The 23066-nt window shown below is 34.1% G+C and overlaps 3 protein-coding genes across 7 annotated transcripts; 1 reads left to right on the top strand and 2 right to left on the bottom strand.

Moving 5' to 3' along the window:
* Positions 1–1369: 1369 nt before the first annotated feature.
* Positions 1370–6774, bottom strand: LOC136223415 (epimerase family protein SDR39U1 homolog, chloroplastic). Its single transcript, XM_066011380.1, has 13 exons — positions 6520–6774; positions 6368–6424; positions 5784–5859; positions 5197–5256; positions 4787–4905; positions 3967–4011; positions 3797–3875; positions 3448–3509; positions 2929–3031; positions 2158–2218; positions 1904–1974; positions 1660–1799; positions 1370–1584 (listed from the first exon to the last, which is right to left on the bottom strand). Exons 1-13 carry the CDS (start codon positions 6589–6591, stop codon positions 1486–1488), a joined length of 1044 nt encoding a protein of 347 aa, XP_065867452.1. The 5' UTR covers positions 6592–6774; the 3' UTR covers positions 1370–1485.
* A 127-nt stretch (positions 6775–6901) lies between these two features.
* On the top strand, positions 6902–7374 carry LOC136223416 (small ribosomal subunit protein bTHXm). Its single transcript, XM_066011381.1, has one exon. The coding sequence runs from the start codon at positions 6957–6959 to the stop codon at positions 7215–7217; it is 261 nt and encodes an 86-aa protein (XP_065867453.1). The 5' UTR covers positions 6902–6956; the 3' UTR covers positions 7218–7374.
* A 9807-nt stretch (positions 7375–17181) lies between these two features.
* Positions 17182–21427, bottom strand: LOC136223425 (NADH dehydrogenase [ubiquinone] 1 beta subcomplex subunit 9). 5 transcript variants are annotated; one of them, XM_066011395.1, is made up of 6 exons: positions 21264–21427; positions 21146–21187; positions 20861–20942; positions 19332–19387; positions 17890–17963; positions 17182–17528 (listed from the first exon to the last, which is right to left on the bottom strand). In XM_066011395.1, exons 1-5 carry the CDS (start codon positions 21387–21389, stop codon positions 17922–17924), a joined length of 348 nt encoding a protein of 115 aa, XP_065867467.1. In that variant the 5' UTR covers positions 21390–21427; the 3' UTR covers positions 17182–17528; positions 17890–17921. The 5 variants fall into 5 exon arrangements, with proteins under 5 accessions (XP_065867467.1, XP_065867468.1, XP_065867466.1 ...); XM_066011396.1 differs by having other exon boundaries at positions 17182–17468; XM_066011394.1 differs by having other exon boundaries at positions 17182–17423.
* Positions 21428–23066: the final 1639 nt, after the last annotated feature.

Genomic DNA, 23066 nt, shown 5'->3' with positions numbered 1-23066 from the left:
GAGGATACCTGGCGGAGATTTCCATCGGCTCGGGGCATTGATCGGAGGAGATGCCGACCAGTTGGATACGATCCCACTGCCTGTGATCCTGCTTATATGGACTGGTATAGGCGATATTCGCATCCTCATCTCCTTCATGCACCACAGGCTGGACCGGTACAGCATGCTCGCGCCAACAGCGAATTTGTAAGTTTATTATTATTTAGTATTAGTTTATATGTGTTTAATTTTTAATATTTATTTATTTATTTATTTTGCAGTGGGTTAGCTGGTTGTGGCTTGTCACCAAACTATCGGCTACCCACCGATCTGACGAGGATGCTCTACGCATTAAGAGGGAGATGGATGAGTTTATGGATGCAAGGCGTCGGGCGAGCTGAATTTTTGTTGTAGAAATTCATACATTTTAACACTTTTGATATTATATTTACTCTTTTACGTTTATAAATGTTTATGTTTATTAATGTTTATTTTAATTTTTATGTTTTTAAATTTTATTTGTTAAAGGGTAATACGAGTTAAAATGCCATAATATTTATTAATTAACTTATATTATTTTTACTGATTTTAGAACTAAATTGTATGATATTTTTAGGTTTTAAGTACAATTCTGTAGTTACGGGTTTAACGGCCTATTTACGGGTTTAACGAACTATTTACGGGGTTAAAAAGCTATTTTTTTTGCCAATCTGACACGCGGGCGTGTGGCTATCACGCCTCACCGCGTGGTCGGACGTGACAGCCACCTGCCCGACATTGCGGTGAGGCGTGGGGCTATCACGCCCGACCACACGGTGAGGCGTGATATCTATACGCCCGACCGCACGGTGAGGCGTGATGGCCACACACCCGCGTGTCGGATTGGCAAAAAAAAAAAACAGAAATTCCCTTCCCCAAAACCCATGAAAGGGCAATTTCGTCCTTTCACGGGGCTAGGGGTGGGAATTTGGGGCTGGGTTTAACAACACCCAAAAAAAATTGTGTACACATCTTTAAACTGCTGCTACTCATATAAGTGATAATATAACACACAAATGAAGTTGAAATAACGAGATTCATGAGAGCATAGAACATTTCGTTAATAATGACTGAAAATTGATGCAACTTTCAAATGTTAAATGTAAAATTGGCCCAACTTGCAAAAGTTAGAGTAAAATTATACCATTTTGAACGTTAAGAGTAAAATTACTCTTGATGGACAACATTAAAGGTATTTTTGTATCCTATCCTTTTTATATGTCCTTTGTTTGCTAACTTTATAAAACACATACCTTTTTGCAAGAAAAGTTACAACATTTCTCTATTTGCGCATCAATAAAACGACATGGGTTTTGTTTATACTTTTCCCCTTGTTCTTTATGGAACCCATAAAAAAAAGCTTGTGTTTTAGACTAGAATGAAGACTGTGTCCATGCCTGAAAGAAGTTTGATCCTCTACCAAAAACAAGTGAAAGAAACTTGTAGAATTAAAGTCTCTTTCTGTTATCAAAGAATGGTTTTAAGTGCATCTTTGATGTATGGATATTTGAATTGGAAACCCAACTCCTTAGCTCTTGTAGGAATCACCTTTTGTCCATCCAAAACCTGTTTTCATCTTCATAATCAATATTCAATAAGCTAACATCTATCTATCATCAGAACAAACTTCTAACTTCTTACCACTGTTGCACCTTCTCCAAGGACTGCTTTCAGAGCAAATTCCGGTACAGGTAGCCACGAGGGTCGGCCAAGGACATTTCCGAGTTTATCACACATTTCTGACAATCGAACCGGATTTGGTGCTGTTCCATTTATAACTCCTGCACATCCAAACATTGAAATTAAGGTTTCACTGTAAGTCCAAGGCTTCTATTTAAGTCCATGCCATGCTAATTTTTCCTTCATAAATGAAGAGGGAAAGTACCTTTGTAAGATGGATTTAATAAAGCTTCATAAATTAGGTTCACAATGTCATCCAAGTGAATCCAGGAAAACCTGCAGAATTACAAGAACATCAGGAAGATCTTTAACATGATGGGGACACACTAGTTAGATCCTGCAAACTTATTAACCTCTTTGAAAGGCTTTTAAAGTTCTGATTCTAACAATTTTGTATCAAGGACATCTCTTTAATTGGAAAACAGAATGCCAGAAAGAGAGAAAGCAAGAATGATATACCATTGTTGTCCAGAGCCTAGGGGTCCACCGGCAAACATCATGAAGAGAGGGATCATTTTGGCTGCACATAAGAAAAGATGTAAGTGTATGCATAAAGCAGCAGAGGAACAGGAACCTATCCAAGAACTACATACGTCAAATTATATATTCACTAATGTAATTCAAGAGAAATGCTTTATATAGGTGACTCAATGAACTGAATTTGCGAATGAAATATTTTGCACACAAAAGAAAAAACTGCATTTTGAAGAATTTGCAACTATATTTCAAACATCAACATTTCAGAGTTCAAGTTGTGATACTAGAGACCTTCAGTGAAATTTTTTCAACTACAAAATCTGATACACATCTTGCCTCAATTATAAATTGAGGCAAACTTTAGTTTTTTAGTTATAATTACTAAAAACAGTTTAGTCCCCAAAAGCTTTGAGCTCATAGTAGTTGAAGAACTACAATACATATCTCGTATGTAGGAAGGACGTAAGTTCGAGTCGACATATTTGTTAATACTTATTATACAAACAACAAAATAGACAAGTCAATCCAAATTATTTTAGTAGTTTCTACTTGGCTATGAGCATTCTTTGACGAATAAAATTGGGCTTGAGCATATGATCCAGGAAATTATCCTGGATTTTACTCAGAATTTGATTATATCATGCAAAACTCTGCCAGAGTAAAAGGTCATAATGAAGAATAAATTTTGCCATCGTCACTCCATTTCAAATTGAGCACGAGGAAAGTGAAGGACTAGAATATCAATGGATATACCTAAAGCACCCCCATCTTTACCGAGAACAACACCTATCCGGATAAGAGCTACTCTTACATCCTTATTTACTTTGAGTGCTGTTCCTTCCCATTCTCTACATACCTGAAAATGTTTACTCTGTTAGGAACAGATCAAGAAGTATTGGCTAAATTTTTTTACAAACAAAATTTTCAGATTGCATTATTCATTCAACAAAACCAGAAACCAAATTATCAAACTCCGAACAAGACTTCAATGCACCAATCACCTTGGAGTTGAACATTGCCAATGTTCATCAAGAAAATATGATGTTTCTATTAATAAAATAACATTTCTGTACTTCTAGATAAATTTATGTCGCCCCTTTGTGTTTCTGTTGAAATTTACCAAATGACAGAAGGTAACAGATATTAAGACATGGTTATGAAGCTTACATAGCTAAGACGGTGACATTTCAAGATATCCATTTCAAGCATATTTCTATAGAATTTAAATGTTATAGAAATTACATGCAAATACTTGTGTTCCTTCTATTTTACCTCAGCTAAGTAGTCATTTCCAGAAGGACTGCGCTCATCAAATACTTGTGTTTCACTACTACCTGGAACGTTTAGTGGAGAAACAAAGTTAAATGAATGATGAATTATCTGGTTACCAAATTCTATAAGCTTCATAAGAACAATAAAATGTTTCATGATCTTCAGTTACACTAACTATTATAAATGATTGTACCAAAGATGATTCAAGGAACAACTTAGATTAAAATCTCCAAGTAAGAAGAAATCAACAGGGCAAAAAAACAGACACAAGGAAATGCAAATAAAACAATGAGATTTGGATAGAGTAAGGAAAGGAAAATCATGAGAAGGACGAGGCATTAGAACAAACCATAGTAACCAACAGCTGTAGCACTGACAAGCACAGTTGGCTGACTTTCTTCTGGTGAATTATTTATTAGATCTACAACCTTCAAAATCAGTTAAATTGCTGGATAAGTGAGGAATTATACACTATCGGTGCCCAAATTTGAGAGTGAGGTAAGGAAAATAAATTCTTACCTTTGAAGTGACTCCAATCCTGCTTTGCTTGATCTCTTTCTTGATCTGAAATGGTGGTAAAATTCAAATATTTCATTCTTCTGGCTTGAAAGGCAGATGAAATAAGACAAAGGAGACTTCTGGTTCCATATGAGAAAATAAATTAACCAGCTATTCATTAGATTTGCTACAGACAAATGTGCTCTTTCAGCAAATTTGCATTTTCCCTGATGTATTAAAGAAGTACATTTCGAAAACTTACTTCAAGAACTTACAATTGATTAACATCTTAGACTTTATTTGTGAATATGGGGAAACAGGTACATAAATTATCTAAGAATTTTGTCAATGTACTAACCCACACAGTCATTAGATTAGATAATGATAGACATCCATGTTATTTCAAATAAACGGCTTGCAGAGAAGTTTTTTGTGGGTAACATCATATGAGTCCAATTCAATTATGTATTGATGGCATCATGTTAACAACTCAAAACAGATTTTCAACAGATTCCAATCAACATTGAGATGCAAAAAAAATTATGCTATTGTAATTTTTAACAAGGAAATTGTTGACAATGAGCCATGTAATACAAAAGAGGACTTTTCCCTTCGTCATAAAGAGGGAAGGATAATTATTGGTTTACACCAAAGAAAGAAAAAATTTGATGATTTGTACTGCGTGAGAAAGGCTCTTGTCCAACACCCAATAAAAAAACAAATGATATATTAATGCCATATGTGAATGGTACGATAGTGCAGCACGAAACTTCTCATATTATTATAGAGGATGTGATATGGTGAAGTAAGAACTATCAAAATGAAACCCTTCTATACTAACCTCAGATGACCATCTTGTACTGATGGGCATACCAGCCAAATTTACAACAGCATTGGAACCTTCAATACTTTTACCCCAGTCCCTCTCTGCTGCAACAACGATTCTAGGGAAGTCTTTGACTACAAATCCACCATGTAAAAATATCCTTGAGAAAAAAAATTACAAGAAAACATAATATACAAATTACGATAAACAGTGCTGATGTATGAAAGGAAAAGAGAGGTAACTGATTTGTATATTTTACAAGAAAAATCTGTTTCCTTGATTGAAAATTTTGAGTTCATTTCATTGTAGGACATTAAAAGTTAGTTTTCCCCTTGTACATAACCTTTTCAACGGTGAGATTCTTAATAAAGTGTAAATTGCAAACCCAAAATGCAGAAAACTAGAAGTATTTATTACCTTCTTACCGGGAAATATTAGCTCTGCTTTAGATTTGGAACGTGTCAAGACGTGAATACAATGATTTTCTGCAACAAAGCAGATAAGAGGAACTCTAGCTTAGCCCATTTCATCCATACAAATTCATTCAATCTCAGTTTTCAGTCAATAAGATTAATCAGCTTTAAACAGCAGAATATCTAACATTTGTAAGGATCTATTTGCAGCAGCTGACAGCCAACAAAATGCAACTAAATCATGCAACATTAACTTAGGTTCAAGATGCAAATTGTTTCGGCACCAGAGTAGAAACACAAAGGTATCCACAAGAAATTTATCATAATCAAACATATGGTCGTTCAAGCTTGAACCCTAAGATATTTTTAGAAGTTATGTAAGAAAAGCTAAGCTCACCCATGAAAAATTTGAACACCCATAATTAAAAGAATGCACAAAAATAATTATGAATCTCATTAGAAGTAATTAAACATTGGAAAAAATCACAGATAAACCGTTTCATAGAAGGAAATTTAGACGAATACAGCATATTAAGTAAGTTGACAAGTACATTAGACAAAAGCTTTTGATGTTTAAATAATAAAAGCAAGGTGAAAACCTGCATGCAGTCTTTGCACCAATCTTCTACCTATAAAACCCGTAGCTCCTGTTACAGATACAGTCATCTTATTTGCCTGCATCAATTCAAAACTGACTCAAACAAAATCTTCAATGAAGAGAGCTATTATAGATGGCAATGCCAAAAAGCTATTGCATGGTACTTTACTTTTTTGAATAGAAAAGCATAAGATTTCATCCACGTTACCGACCCTTAGGGTCTGCTTGTTTTGGGGGTCAGAGGAGGTTAATTAAAGGGATGTTATTTAGCTAACCTTATTTGTAAAGGAGTTTAAACGGAGGTGAGGCTTAAATGGAGGTTAGAAAACCTTGAAATAACTCCAATTTCAGTCCCACCAAATTGGTGGGATTTCGAGGTTAACTAAATAACCTCACCTCCCCTCCAATGAACCTTGTCAAACCTTCATCCAAGCGTCTTGACGGGGAATGCATTTTCCAAAAACATCAAAATACTAGTACAATGCATTAGTATTGTTAAAACCTCTTATAAATGCAGAAGCCATATGCAAAGAAAAACCAAAACTTGAGAACTGAACAAAGTATAATAGAGGTTGTAGAGGACACCTTTTGGGTTTGATCAGAGGAGGCACAACATACACTAAGTCTTTTAACATCAAGCTTCTACAACAAAACAAACTTAAGCAATGCATAAGTAAAGAGAAATAATTAATACTTCAAATGAAAAACCTATAAAGAAAAACAGAAACAAGACTGACTGAGAAGGCTTGAGGAATGTGAAGGGAAGAAGGAGATATTGAATGAGTCCATGTTAAAGCAGTCACTTGCATTTCTTTTACTTGCCAAGATTCTTCCTTTCCAGTTTCCACTTCAAGTATCAACTAATATCTCTCTTCTGTTATCTGGGTTTTCTCCCAATTAACAGTGTAGAAGAAGAAAAATCCAGTCTTTTCGCTGATCATCGTGTTTGATTTGGAGCCACAGCAACTCAACTCCATATCCCATCACTGCAACCATCCAAAAAACCGCTAATTCGAGTAATTCTATTTTGGTTGGGCCTTCTATTGCTCATAATCTTTGACCGACCCGGAAACCCGGCCCAATGTTTTACATAACCCTCTTCTAAAAGCCTACTCCCTTTAGTTATCGGCTTTTCTGAGCGATTGTTTGAGCCCAAGTCCGGACGGGAGCAGTGATGGCGACGATGATGCAGTTGTGCGGCTCAGTAGCAAGGCGGGTGATGGTGAGCCAGCCGCCGTCACCGGCGACAATAGGTGGATTAGGAGCGGCCCCGATCTTATGTGGGAGAGGGGACAAGAGGACCAAGAAAGGGAAGAGATTTAAGGGATCGTACGGAAATTCGAGACCGAAGAAGGAGAAGATGATTGAACGTATCAAGGATAGAGTTGAGGTCCCCAGGTCCACTCCTTGGCCTCTTCCTTTCAAACTCATCTGATTTTTTTCTTTTTTGTTATCACATTTCCCGTTGCTTCTTAGTTTGTCTTGTGTACATGTCCTTCGAGGTAATCTTGAATGAATTTCATGTTTCTTGCCACTGAACTTACTTCAATTTTCTTTTCTTTTTCCGTGAAATCAATGATGAATTTCAGTCATTTGAGTATGGTTTAGAACTTTGGAAGGTTGTTCTTTTTTTAGTTCGAATTTATACTGTGCATAGTGAGCAAGCCCTTCAATCTGTATAGTCATTTCAATAAATTATAAATTGCATGTGAAGCAGCCTTTAATCTGCTTGCTGCTATCATAAGGATGTAGAGTGGTTGAAAGGTGGAAGATTAACTGGGGTGCTGCTGAAACAGAAGAGGGCAACTAATTGCTTTATTACAGACTCTACAGTTAAGTATTACAAGAAGAATGAAGTTTTGGTTCAGCTGAAAAGAGCTGTATAGGCTGGGAAAATGTAGTAAGACTATAAGAGGATGATTATAGAAGTACAACTGGATCATAATATTAGATTGAGGTATGTCCCTTGGCATCTAAATGTTACAATATGTGAGGGAATTAAAATAGTTCTTCAAGTCTCAATCCACAACTATTGGTTGCATAACATACTATTCAGGGTTTAAAATTTAACTCGAGGTTGGCAATGTGTTTATGCCTTTGTGGTGGATTTCAGACTTTTATGTGCCTCTATTGTTGTATTATATTTTCTCATTGCAAAAGAACAGTGATCGTAATGGATTTGTGAACTAGATGTAAGGAGTTGTATTGCGGAAAGGATTGCCTGCTTGTTTTAATAGTCATCAGGATGGTGAATGCGAAAAGATTTATGGTGGCTGTAATGTAGCTTAGGACTCAGGAGTAACAAGATGAGAGATAGATTAAATATGCTAAAAATGTTTTCTGGTTTCTTGTGGGATATAGCATGTCATGTAAGCAAAGGAGTTACCGCAGGAATGAGGATGAAGAGTGGTTTAACTGACAAGTTGTGATTGCAAATTTGGCATTGGTGGATCTAGTATTCTTAGCAATGGCCTTCACAGAGTGAGGGACAAAACTAAAGTCTTACAATGAAAACCTAAGGTGGGTTTGCTACAACATAGTCAGATGGTTAACGAGAAAGAGATTGATATAGTTCAGCTTCAAAACATATCAATATAGTAGGTACTAGGTAGGCTTAGAAACAGGTCTAACTTAGGATTTGTTTAATGTATATAAACATTTCATCTCATTTGCTTTTTTAGGAAGAAATATTGCAGAAGCTAATGCTTCAGAAAGCTGTATATAAACAGTATTTTGTTCAATTAAGGACCACTTGTTAGGCAGTGTTAATACTTGCAGTGAAAACCCTGGTCAATTTTGTTTTCTTTTCGGTTGTTGAAACAGTTCATGCATTTCCTGTTTTTATATTATGGTTAGAGTTAAGTCAGAGTTAGCTTATTTAGTTGCGGTGTTAGTGTTAACATGCGAAGTACCGTGTTTATTTGGAAATGAATTGTCAACAGAATTTATAAACATATCTCTTTTCTTCGAAATGGTATCAAAACCTTTTTGGCATAGAGGAAACATGCTGAGGCGAATCTTGACAATATCATAGACTTGTTAAATTATCTTGTTCTGTATTAATAGTGAGCTAAAATTCATTTCTACTATTTTATATACAATAGAACATAAACTTTGGATTCTTAGAATTTGAGAATTTTCTTTGCTACAAGAAGATATGAATTTATATACAACACTTGAATTATATGAAATCAATAGACTGAGGATAGGTAAGAAAGTAGTGAGTTGCAGTAGTAAAAAGTACATCCACATTATCATTCCTTCAATCTTGAGTAATGCAATGTCCCTCTTTTTTTCTTCTGCTGCAACTGGTCAAATAAATCTAATCCTAGCTTTGCAATTAGGCTAAGTCCGATAATAAAATAAATAGAACCGAATATAATGGTGAGCATTCCTATTGAAGTTGTCAAGAAAATATAAGTGCCATTCCCAGGTTCAGTTGCAAGCCTAACTCCTGTGTAAATTGCCCACCATAGAACCATCACTGTGATCACAATTGCAAAGATTCCAGCTATGGCTTTGGGAAGATTCCTCGTCTCCCATGCTGCCAAGCAGGCATTACAGTGAGAATTGTGGAAAGCTAATTTGAGAAGATAATAAACACTAGTATGAGCAGACTGTAGGAAAATAACAGAGACAAATGTAGAATTGAAAACACAAAGTTATTGCATTGTAATATTCTCCTGATTATGTGATTCTGAGTTGTGTGTCTTGATTCTTATAGTTCAAGGCTACTCCTATCATCTTTACACTTATTGAATGGTAGAGGTTGATCATTCTTGACACCATAGTAACTGACAATTTCTTTTCTGTTGCATCAAATTTAAAAAATACAACGAATTAGAGCATCGAAATCATGTCAAATCGATTCTATTCTAAGTGAATGAGATCATCAGTTAAGGTAGCTAACCTTTATGAATCCCAGCATCTTCTTGCAATAGGTGAGACAAATTGAGAACTAAGTCGGCCAGAATAGGAATGCCGAGTAGGAGAAACATGAAACCAAGTAACATAGTGAGAACGCCAACCCGAAACGCCCAGTTGGTGTACTTAACATGAGTGGTTGGATGTGCAGCAAGATGGAAGCCGCTGCGGATTGCCCATAAAAGCAAGAGCATAGTAATGAGAGAGACAGAAATACGTAGAATAACTCCGTTAATAGTGATGGATCTGTGAGGATTGATCTTCCTCGCCCTCACCATCTCTTCGGTAGCATCGTCCATTGTCGCGGGTGCGGAGGAAGGAGAGAATTTGTTGTTGTTGATAGAAGAAGAGTTTTATGAGAAGACATAAAATGTAAGAAATGGGAAGAGTGGAATGAATGAAGTTAGATTACATGTTGTCATGTTTATGGAATTGGAATTTGTTAATATTAAAAAAAAGTAAAGATGCGAAATAAAAGATAAGAAAGAGAGAATTGGTAAACCCGGTTCCATCTCCCTCTATATCTAGTGTGAACTAACAAACCTATAATATAGGAATCATGCCCCTTTCATTTCTACACTTCACTTCTCTCTACCTTATATTTATTTATTTGCCTCTCTTACATTCTTCATCTTTAACTATAATTCCAATGCTAGAATTTAATTTAGATATGTGTCTCTCAGAATTTTATTTATTTATTTATTTAGGTCTGATTAATCAGTTCGAGAGTTTGTTGTTCAATTATCCTTTAGGTGGTTTATTTTCCAATTAAAGCCTACTACGAACATTAGAATTTGAAATTGAGATCTCTAACTTAAGCGATTTGAATGGATTCTATTTGAGATATGATAAAATATATTAGGTGTACAAACTTTTTGTTTTTATATAAATATAGATTTGTCAATTTCTAATAAAACAATGCAATTTATGGGATACGGTTATGATTATTATTATTTTATTTATTACCTATATCAAAATTAAATATTATCTTATTTAATTTAATTATATGGAATATGTAGATTACAACAAGCACGATCCATATAAGAATCTAAGATGTTGATATTGTGAAAGATATAGACATTTATTTGTTTAAAAAACAAAAGTAAAATGGAGATCTCCTCCTCCTCCGTGGTCGTGGAATCCCAAGGATGTGCTTGCCATTTTTATTTTTATTTTTATTTTTATTTATCAAATTATAGCATTCGGCGTGTACGACAAATTTCTAGCACATAGAAGTAACATAGTTAAACAATAAATGTTTTTGATTCATCGAATCATAACTCAGATTTCTTGTTTGAAGCACCAACTTTCTTACTAATAGCTCAATTTCTAGCACCAAGTATGTGCTCTTAATGGTAGAATTACAAAATTGGGTCAAATAGGAGATCCATTTACATTTTTAATCCATTTATTCAACATACTACATATGTAGATTATGTTTATATAACTTTTTTAAAATATTCTCACCCTTTCATCTTCCCCCTTCCCCTTTCTCTTCCTTACGTGAAAACGATTGTTCTCGCAGACCTTTGATCTTCCTCTCTTTCTTTATATTTCGCAAAATCTGCACCATGTCTTTCTCTTCTTCCTCTCTTCATCTCTTAATTCTTCATCTTCCTATTCCTACAAAACGAAGCTATTGTTCTCCATCTTTCTGTTCCTGCTCGTTTCTTAGTTTCTTTCTTCTTGCGCGGATCGAATAAATTGTTATTCTACGTTATTTTCATCGTTTTTTTCCAGTTTATCATATGGTTTTTATCGAAAAATGTAAGTATATACTATTTTCTCTAGGTTTTTTTCCAGAAATTCACTTAGCGTATGCCGTTTTCGCGAATGTCTGCGAGGAGAAAGAGCCTGAAAGATGTCGATTTAACTTCGCGAAACGATAATTACGCGAAGTATGCGAGGGTAAAGTTCATGACTTTTTCCTCGCAGACTTTGCGTAATCATCTTTCGCGAAGTCAGAGCGTCACATTTCTCCTCGCAGACTTCGCAAAATCATCGTTTCGTAAAGTAAAATCATCCTCTTCCTTGCACATTTATATTCGCGAATCCTCATTTCGCGAAGCCAAATCTCTATTTTTTCTACCTAACACGATTAAATTTTTCTGAAGGTGGTTGAATACATAACATCCCGCAAGAAGACGGTGTCCTTGGATGCAGATGAGATGACTTTCCTTTTGATACAGGGAGAAATTCCCATCAAGATTGGTCACATTCACTTTAAAATGGTTTGTTTGGAGTTTATTGTGGCAATCTTGTTGTGTACCATGGGAGACATCGATCCCAAAAGGTCTGGACTTCCATTTCTTATCCCAAAAGGTCTGGACTTCCAATACAGAGAGAAATTTCCGTCTAGTTTATTGTGGCAATCTTGTTGTAAATTTTGATAATGTTATGATTTTAGTGTTGTTATTGTTGTAAACTAGTTTTTGGCCCGTGCGATACACGGATTCATCTTAACATATAAATATTAACAAAAATATAATCTAATAGTTACAATTAATGATATAAAGGTGCTATATAAATTAAATATTATTATTTTATTTTCACATTTAATATATTATATATTATATTATATTTTTTATCAGTAAAAAAGGAGGAAGTGACACCTCAGCTCTATCGTTACTGTTTTATATTATATATAGATTCCCATCAACTATGGAAGCCATCCACCTAATGAGACAATTAATGGAGCACTGTCGAAATAAGAAGAAAGACTTGCATATGGTTTTCATTGACTTGGAGAAGGTGTGTGATAAGGTACCAAGGGAAGTACTTTGGTGGGCCCTAATAAGGAAAGGCATTTCGCGGAAATATGTTGACATCATAAAGGACATGTATGAGGGAGCATGCACAAGTGTACGCACCAGTGTTGGGAAGACTGAAGAGTTCCCTATTACGATTGGAGTGCATCAAGGTTCTGCACTAAGCCCATTTCTTTTTGCCATCGTTATGGATGAACTAACGAGTTCACTTCAAGATGGTATACCATGGTGCATGTTGTTTGCAGATGATATTGTGTTGGTTGATGATACGAAAGAAGGCGTGGAGAGGAAGTTGGAACTATGGAGACAAACTATAGAATCTAGAGGCTTTAAACTGAGCCGAAGTAAGACAAAATATTTGGAGTGTAAGTTTAGCGGCGATAGGAGTAGGGAGACAAGGACAATCACACTAGATGAGAGAGTTGTTCAGGCATCGAATTGCTTTCGGTATTTAGGATCTATTATCCAAACGGATGGAGAAGTAGATGGAGATGTTGCTCATAGGATTAAATTTGGTTGGGCGAAGTGGAAGAGTGCTACGGGTTTCCTTTGTGACCCCGGTATGCCAAATAGATTGAAGGGAAAATTCTATCGCACGGCAATCAGACCAGCACTGTTATATGGTACGGAGTGTTGGGCAGTGAAACACAGTCACACTCATAAGATGTCGGTGGCGGAGATGCGTATGTTGAGATGGATGTGTGGTCATACGAGAAAGGATCGGGTGAGTAATGAAATAATTAGGACAAAAGTAGGGGTTACATCTATTGAGAATAAAATGAGGGAAAACCGACTAAGGTGGTTTGGTCATGTAAGACGAAGAGCGCTTGATGCGCCGGTTAGGAGGACTGAAGAGTGGCAAAGGGATGTAGTGGTGAGGGGTAGGGGAAGACCTAAGGAAACTTGGAGGAGGGTGATCGAGAGTGATATGAGTTTATTGGGGATTGAGGAAAATATGGCAGTGGATAGGAAAGAGCGGAGGGAGAGAATTTATGTCGCTGATACAACTTGATTTCACAGTTTTATATGATGGTTCATGTTAGCCGATCCCGAATCATTTCAGGACTAAGGCTTTATTGTTGTTGTTGTTGTTGTTGTATTGTGGCAATCTTGTTATAAATTTTGATAATGTTATGATTTTAATCTTGGAATCCCTTGTTGTTTTGTCTTTTTGTTGTTATATACCACTTCGCCAAAACACGTTCAGACTTCGCATATTGTGAAATCTGCGAATTGAAATCATCTAATAACTCAAACATTATCTTCGCAAATTTTGCAATATGCAAAATCTGCGAAGTCAGATGGGAGGGCGAACGACGAATGGCTAAAAAATTTCTAAGTGTTATATATATATTAAGGGTATTTTGGGAAAGTCACACAAATATAGTCTAGATATGTAATAGGTTGAGTAAATGGGTTAAAAATGTAAATGGATCTTCCATTTGATCCAATTTTGTAATTTTCTCATTAAATATTTATGGAAGAACTTTATCTTTTGAGAAGCACCTGTCTGTTTCGAATTCGGATTAGTGTTAATTGTTAACCTAGAATATCAAATTGTTAGACCAAAAAGATAGCTGAATTTCTTTTAATTAGAGATGTAGACTTTCTTTTTTATTTTTCTTGAGATTAAACTCATAATTAAATGGAATTTTAACGGTTTAAAGATGGAACTTCTGATCATTTATTTTTTAAAATTAAACCGTTAAAACTTTAGTAGTTTTAAGGATTCTGGGCATATATTATATCCAGCCTTTGTTGATTTTTAAAGGTTTTATTTCTGAGTTTACTTATTCTTGTACAGGTCCCATTGACTTTTATATCCTCCAATACTCACAGATTTGCCACTCATTGTTAGTTTGATGTTGGAGCTTATTTTGTAATTTCTTTTTAGGATTTAGTGGGTATATAAAGTCCATTTTTAAACTGTAATGCATCTTTTGATCAATCAAAATTACAATTCTCTAATGGAGGTTAGGTTCATCCCTTATGAATTGTGGATTCATTCTCCTTTAAGTTTAACCTTTAGAATTATTTCTTTGTTGGTTTTTGGATTAAAACCTTCACTTTTCAGCTCTCCATTTCAAATTCATATTAATTAATATCAGAGCCAATCGTTTTCTAAACCAAATTTTCTTTGGTATAGTTCAACTTAGAGTAACTTAAGAACACATGGAGGCCTATGATAAAATGCTTGAAGATTTGAGGCAAGAGGTGAGGGCTTCAAATGAGCAAATGAGGGCTTTGATGGAGCAAATGAAGGTGGAACTTCAAGGCATGATTGAACAAGCCTTAGGAGGGAACAGAAGAAAGAAGAAAGTCCTCTACCACCTCCACCTAAAAAGTATCCATTTCAACCACAATCAAACCCTAGAGGTCTAAGAAATCACGAGGAAATGGGGACTAATTTCGTTCACAGTTGATGAATTTGTTAGTGATGATTATGAAGTTGATTATGATGATGATGTGTGTATGGGCATAATGAACCAAGAGGAAATAGGGATTTGGGTTTTGTGGGGAGGAACCTTTTATGGTGGGAATGAGAATGAGAGGAATCCACCTAGGACAAATTTTGACAGGGATGATGCTTTTAAATTGAAAGTGATTTACCCAGATTTGGGGAAGATTAGAAATTGAGGGGTTTCTTGATTGGTTATCAAATTTGGAGTGGCTCTTTCAATATGCGTGTATACTATACCATATGAGAATGAGGTTGGTTGCTATCGTTGGAAGGGAGGAGCTTCGATTTAGTGGGATTAACTTGGGGAGGAACGAAGATGAGGGGGAAAGGAACCGATTCGGTCTTGGCCATGAATGAGAGCTATGTTGGGAGAAAGGTTCTTCCATCGGATTATGAGCAATATATCTATAGTTCCTTCCAAAAGTGTATGCAAGGGAGTTGCAGTGTGCACGAGTACACCTCAAAATTCTTGAGGTTATTAGCTAGAGTCCAATTGATGGAATAGCTTGTCTAGGTACTTGGAAAGGTTGAGGTACATCATTCAAGATAAATCGGGACTCAAATGGTGATTAGGGTGCAAGATGTAAGAAATTTGGCACTAAAGGCGGAATCAAAATTGAGCACTACAAGTGGGCATAGTTAGACGAATGGGAGAGAAAGCTCTTCTATGTTAGAGAATAACTGAGGCCTATAGATAAAGGAAAGCAAGTGGCGAACTCAACTTGGGTTAGAGGTCCTAATGTTGTGAAGGAGCCTCCAGGGGATATAAAGCACATAAAAGGAGCTCCACCACCTCTTAGAAACAACAATAATCTCTATGCTAAGTCGGCTCCTTTCAAATGTTTTTGTTGTAATGAGTCGGGACGGAACCGAATTGAACCATTGACTTTTTCGTTAGGATGAAACTGAATTGTACCATTGACTTTAGTAGATACAATCTGGAAATTTTCAAATCCACGAATTGTACCGAACCGTACTCATTCCTAGTCATAATAACATAATGTGCAATTGGAGTAAATCGAACCAATTTGTAAATATTAAGATATAAAATTGCTTATAGCAAACATTCAAGCTATTTTCGCATATTCATCTTCTTTTTTTTTTTTTAACTTATATTTTAGTCCTTGTAGCAAACACTCTAAGCTATTTTTTTTGCATCTTTATCTTCTTCTTTTCTAACTTATATTTTAGCCCTTGATTAGTTTTTCGATATTTTATTTTTTTTACTCATTATCTTTCATTTTGTTGCTTAATATCTTTCAATTTAATACATCGAACACCTAGTCACTAGTTAACTATGAATATCAAACTCCATTGAAAATACATTACTCATTTCATAGACACCTAAATATATTCTTTTAATAGTTAAAAACAGTTTTTTTTTTTTATGTTTCATGACTAAAAAATTTGTATAATTTGCAATTTTGAATGCATTTGAAACAAGTGATTCAATTTCAATCGAATTTGGTGTTGATAATTAATAACTAGGCATGTGATATATGCATTTTGTACATAATAGAATACCTTTTTCCTCTAAAAAATTATAAGTTTTAAACCTGATATCCTCTAGGTCAAATAAGCAATTAAAACCCATAACAAAATTTACATATTAGCAAATTTTTATAATTAAAAAACAATCCAACATATAGAAAACAATAAGACATAGATTAAACTAGGTCAAATACAATGACAATTACTTAATTTTACCTTCTTTTTTTTTCCGATAGTTATTAAACTTCACTTTTGTCATGATTGATTAAACTGTTCCAGAAAAAATTAACATGATTTTCTTACATCAGAGACAACATTGATCCACTAAATTATCCTAAAACTTCAATTCATCGTTACTAATAGACCGCAGTTAAGATGCCTACAGTATGGTCAAAATAAAACCACATCATCTTTCAAGCATAAATTTAACTATAATTTTATAAGCAAATTTAGCAGTACAACCATTGTTGAATAATTTTTATACAACAACAACAACAAAGCCTTAGTCCCGAACAACAAAGCCTTAGTCCCGAAATGATTCGGGGTGTTGAGTAATTTTTATAATCATAATAAAATATAAACAAAGTTGAGTAATTTTTGTAGCATATTTAATGACTAATAAAAGACATTCCATTGGTTCAAATCCTGGGAAAAAAAAGTTGAAATCTTTTTGCAATAAAAAACTTGGCACAATGTCAAGAGTCCTGTTCTAGTCCTAGTAGAGAGAGACAGTAGCTAAATGAACCCCCTAATCAGATCAAGAAAATAAAGTGTTTTCAATTAAGGGATTCCAGATCATTTCATCCCAGTTTTGCACCAAAGTCATCAATTCTGCAGCACAATTATATTTTTCTTCAGAAAAAAAAAAACAAATACAAGGCAGTGATGACAACAACATATCTTAAGGTCTACCATTTTCCTTCACACTAAACACAAACAAGATGCTGTCCTCAATCACTATCCTATCTTCTGGAGCATTCATGGATCCCACCGAAAACTGCAACACGCCACTTACCAATGAGAACAAAACAGGAGAGGTACCCTGTCCATAACTGAATGCGCTCAGTGTTAAAAGGACTTCCAGGGTCACACCATCAAAACACTTCTTAGAAGTAAAAAACACAAATCAAAACAAAAATCAGACCTAACCACAATATTAGCTTGGAAATAAACTAGTCTTTCTTGTTTTGCTTTCACTATCAGACCACAGTAGCAATACTGCAGATAATAATTTAAGAATTTGCCACAAAATATTTATTCAAATACTTGCCACTAGAGGAAGGGGAAAAAATAATTCAATCACGGAATCTTGTTGCATTCAAATTAAAAGGGAGGAGAAAGAATTGACTTATTGCAACAATCAGAACCAAATCATCTGACGTATCAGACAGGCACATTGTATTTAATTGAAGAATGAATACAACCACAGCATGATATACCAAACAACTTATTATAGAGCTAACCTTTATTAATGGCTATAGAAAAAGATGTGGACTCAGTCATTATCTTCACGCCCATAGTCATACACTATCTGAACCTGTCATTAACCCCAAAAATAATAAATAAGAAGAAAAACTCAGAAGCAGAAAGCAAACCAAATTCCATACAGCTACCATGCGTCACAACTAGGGGTATAATTATTTTTTGGGTGGGGGGCATCAGGGTCCAAACCCTCCCTCAAGTTGAAAATATCAATTTGAGGTTCATCGCTCTTTATGTTGAGACCTAAACCTCTTTACAAAAATTACCACACATGTTGAAATTCTTCATAACTTAACTCACAAAAAGGACCAAATATAAAAAATAAATAAATATATAAAAATAAAAAATACTAAAAGAATTTGTTTTCAATTAAAAGGGTGGTTGGTTTAGTTTTTTTAAACTCAAACATCAATGTAAGTGTATAGTTATTTCATTGATATGTTTATTCTTATGTTTTTATTGGTTTTAGAACAAAAAAATTATGCATTTCCATTGTTATATGTACATTTTATTATATCAAAATATTTAAGATAACTATAATTTTGGCATTTATGCTTATATTATGGACCCTCCATATATTTTTCTGGTTTGCCACAAGTTATCAACTTACAAACCAAATACTACCTTCATGTATGCTGTAACTGTACTTCAGATTCTGTGAACCAATACTGGACATGAATGAAAATAGCACACAAAACAGATTATAAAATCCTTCCATAAATTGAGTAGATTGTACCCTCACTTCTTCACCGTCTTTTATTTTTTGAGCATCTCTCCAGTTTTTTCTACAGTTATATCAATCTCAAGAGGAAAAAAACTGTAGATTTGTTCTGAGTAAAAAGTTTTTTTTTTCAAAAAAAAAAAAAAAAAAAAAAAAAGACAAAGTAGTACCCAGATTCACCTAAAGGATGTATATTTTTGAGAATGAAAACCATGAAGAAAAAATGAATTTTCAGCCTTTGTATAACGTGAGTACATGATTTATGTAAGTAAAGACCATCTCTTCCTAAATTATGACCATGATGTATCCCAAAAGACATGTTTTCAGAGGGAAAATTGCTTGTAAAACCCAGTATAAAGTAGAGAGGTGCACAACATATATTATATCTTCAATACTCATATTAGGTCCATGCTGAATCAATCTATGCAAACAAAAGCATACACCTTACAAGAAACGGAATGCAGGTCTTTTGTTTACTTTCCACCAAATGCATTTTAGCCACAATTATGATTCTTTTTAGTTCCACCATATACATTTAGAGAAACGATAATGAAGTGTTCAACTTTAAGTTATCAGAGCATAAATACATAAGTAAATGATTGCAACAGCTAAATGTCAAATGCAAAACAAAAAGATACTGAATGAAAGAATACTGAGCAAGTAAAAGGAAAATAACAAAGTCGCTAAATTAAAATGAATTACCCCAGGAGGTGGAGGTAGATTTCTTGTGAACTTGGAACCTCCAGGAGCCCAGGGAACTGTAGGCAAACAAAAATTTGTGAGTAATAGAACAGTGATAGGTTCCAAATTGGAGCACTGATGGAAGAACAGAACTCATGATATTCTCACAATGATACAGAAAAAACATTCTCACCAAAAACAATTTGAAAAAACGATGAAAGCATGATAAAGGTTCTTAAGATTTCAATGATTGTTTCCCATACTAATAGCAATGAAAACAATGAAACCAGGTTCGACAGCAAGCATAAGGAATTGAATCAATATTTGGGTCATCATTGACACAGTCTTAGAAATTACAACAGTGAAGCAACTGATAAATAAAGCTAAGTTTGAACAAACAGCTAATAAGGAATTACATTGATTCTCAATTCCTAGTGATATAACTAATGCCATTCCATACTTCAAAAAAAAAAAAAAAACTAATGCCATTCCATAAAATCTCCTATACCAACATCCAATGGCAATATAGCATACAGGTTTTCACAAAGTTATTAAGGCTTCAAGCAAATATTTACTTCATTCTATCTGATTCTTTCATGCCTCTAAACCTAATTACGGAAAAGGGGCAAGGAGAAATCAAAATACCAAAACTCTGCCTAAATCCCAGAAACCATCCAAAAAAGTGCAAAAAGATCAAAGACACTTAGGGAATACCCGAAATATAACAGTTTAAATTCACTTTTTTTCTTTTTACAAAAAAAAGCGATAAAGATTCAGCTGAAGAAAATCTAGGAACATTCCTTCATCACAAAAGAGTGCAAGTTAGAGCTTGAGATGCCACTTCATCAGAAATTATTCAACTAAATCATCTGAAGCAAAACAAAACTATCAAGAATATTAGGCTAAGGCATGCAAGAAGTTATAAATGCCAATATACAGAAGAGCAACCTTTCCGGTCAAAATTCAAATGAGGATTAAATTTAACAGCCTTGCGAAAATCTAGGAGAATTCATTTCACCATAAAAGAGTGAATCAAGATAAACTATCTAGAATCTCAGGTTAAGGCATGCAAAAGAATTATCACATTCCAAATATATAAAAAAAACAACTTTTTCAGTCAAAATTGCAATGAGAATGAAGCATTTACTAAATAATGAGAGAAAAGGAACCATGCTAGAAAGATAGGCTTGCATAAGTCAATAAATGTAATAGATAGAAATAAACACAGCACAAATTGAATTGAGAAGCAATCTAACAATATCATACACAAATTTAGGTTTTTGAACAATCATCTTTTTGACTTCTCTTATGTTCTTAAGGTTTTGACATTTTAACAAGATATACCTTGTTAAGTAAATGGGAACCTATTGATGATCAACCCGAACCCATACTTTACATACATACACATACAAAAGACGCGCGCTTACTCATAATCATCCTCGCACACAAACTTAATTTAAATTAGCTTAACCAATCAAACGTAACTAATTGTGTTCCTAGGCTTGGTTAGTTATGCCCGCACATTCACTCCAAAAATGGCATAAACTTACCAATATAGGGATCAGGGTGCCGCCACTTATCATACTCTGCCTCACCATGAGCAATCATTCTATCAATTGCGTCAAGGTCTTCCTAAAAATCCACCAAAACAAAGATAAATGGTCAACGTCAATACAAACATAAGAATGCCCAAACTACGAGACAGAACTGAAATCAAATTATAAGGTCCAAATTTACGAGAAAACTGATTTTTCATTGTAAGAAATTTAAATTTCTCAGACTGTTAAGCGCACAAGTGGTAAGAGGCCGAGAAGGGGCAAGGAATGAAAACGAACCACATGTTTGTTGGCGTCGAATTTATCCCGGAGATTCGAGGCCTAAAAAAGAAAATGGTTGAGTTAATTGGAGAACGAAGAGTGAGATCTGAGATTGATGGGATTAGAGGAAATATACATCTTGATAGAAAAGATGGCGATGGACGGCCCAGTTGAGAGTGTCTCTGAGAGCTCGGCGGTAGAGGATCTGAACCCTCTCCTTCTGCGCTGCTCTCCTCGCTAGGTACGATGCTGTCAAGCTCATTTCTCTCTCTTTTTCTCTCTCTACGCTCTTCTCCTCTTCCCTGCTATATTTTTCACGATGTAAGACCTGTTCACCGCTTGGGCCGGGCCGGGCCGGGCCGGGCTAAACCAGATTTTATATTAAATTATATAGGGAAATTTATGTTTAAAAAATTATATATAATCTATATCTATACTATATATAATTACGGAAGCAGAGAGAAATGAGAAGAAGTGTTTTAGAGATATTTTTGATGAGTTGTCAACGTAGTAAAAAATCAGATTAAAAATATTTAATTAATTAAAAATAACAAATTTATATTTATAATATCTATTCTATATATAATTACGGAAGCAGAGAGAAATGAGAAGAAGTGTTTTAGAAGTCTTTTCGATGAGTTGTCAACGTAGTAAAAAATCAGATTAAAAATATTTAATTAATTAAAAATAAATATTTAATTAATTAAAAATAACAAATTTATATTTATAATATATTAAATAATTACTAGCCTATTAATTAAAATAATAAAAGAAAGGGAAGATGAAAAAACACAAAGCAAAGGAAATCCAAAAGTCACAAATAAACTTCTATATAAAGCATGATAGATAGTATTTCACCATTATATTCATTGATCACGATAGATAGTATTATATTTCTGAAGGTAAATATTCGATTTTTTTTCATATGTTGTAGTTATTTTGTTCTCAATTATGTTGTTGTTTTATTTTTATTAAACAATAGTTGTTATAGTTTCATCTTTCAGATTCATTTCTATTGTTACCCAGGTTCTATACCTCTCGCTATCTTATCGATGTTTTCTTTTTTATTTGTCTTTTTTTTTTCCAAACTGATAGCTTCAATTGAAGAAATCCGACAGAAATAGAAGATGCATGAACAACTAAAACCGGAAAACACAAAAGTGTCAAAAATTACAAGAAATTCTTATGTTTCTCAAGGTAATTATTCGATTTTTTTCATATGTTGTAGTTATTTTTGTTCTCAATTGTGTTGTTGTTTTCTTTTTATTAAACAATAGTTGTTATAGTTTCATTTTTCAGAGATGAAATTCCATTTCTGTCGTTACCCAGGTTCCATACCTCTCGCTACCTTATCCATGTTTTCTTTTTTATTTGTCTTTTTTTTTCAAAATGACTAAAATAAAGATTTTGTAAATTTGTATTCTTTTTTAGTATATGTTGCTAGGTGTTATCGTTTTGATTGCTAACTCTTAACTAAAATTTAGATTTTCGGCTTTATATGAACTCAATTTTTGGCTTTCTCAATTGTGCTGTTGTTTTATTTTTATTAAACAATTGTTGCTATAGTTTCATCTTTCAGAGATGAAATTCCATTTCTATCGTTATCCAGATTCCATACCTCTCGCTACCTTATCCATGTTTTCTTTTTTATTTATTTATTTTTCAAAATGACTAAAATAAAGATTTTGTATATTTGCATTCTTTTTTAGTATCTGTTCCTAAATGTTATCGTTTTGATTGTTAACTCTAACTAAAATTTAGATTTTCGGCTTTTTATGAACTCAATTTTTAGTTTTAATTGAAGTTAGATTAATTTTTCTAATTCGGAACATGTTGAAATCCACTCTTTTTTTTTAGTTTGAGTTTAGCTAATTGATATGGATTGTATTTTTTTATTTTTATGCATTTTGGTACAAATAGATATAAAGTTTCACATAAT

Source organism: Euphorbia lathyris, chromosome 3, assembly GCF_963576675.1.
Source record: "Euphorbia lathyris chromosome 3, ddEupLath1.1, whole genome shotgun sequence".
In the NCBI taxonomy this organism is placed as follows: domain Eukaryota; kingdom Viridiplantae; phylum Streptophyta; class Magnoliopsida; order Malpighiales; family Euphorbiaceae; genus Euphorbia; species Euphorbia lathyris.
Note: the sequence above shows the minus strand (reverse complement) of the source record. Positions and strands in the feature narration are given on the sequence as shown.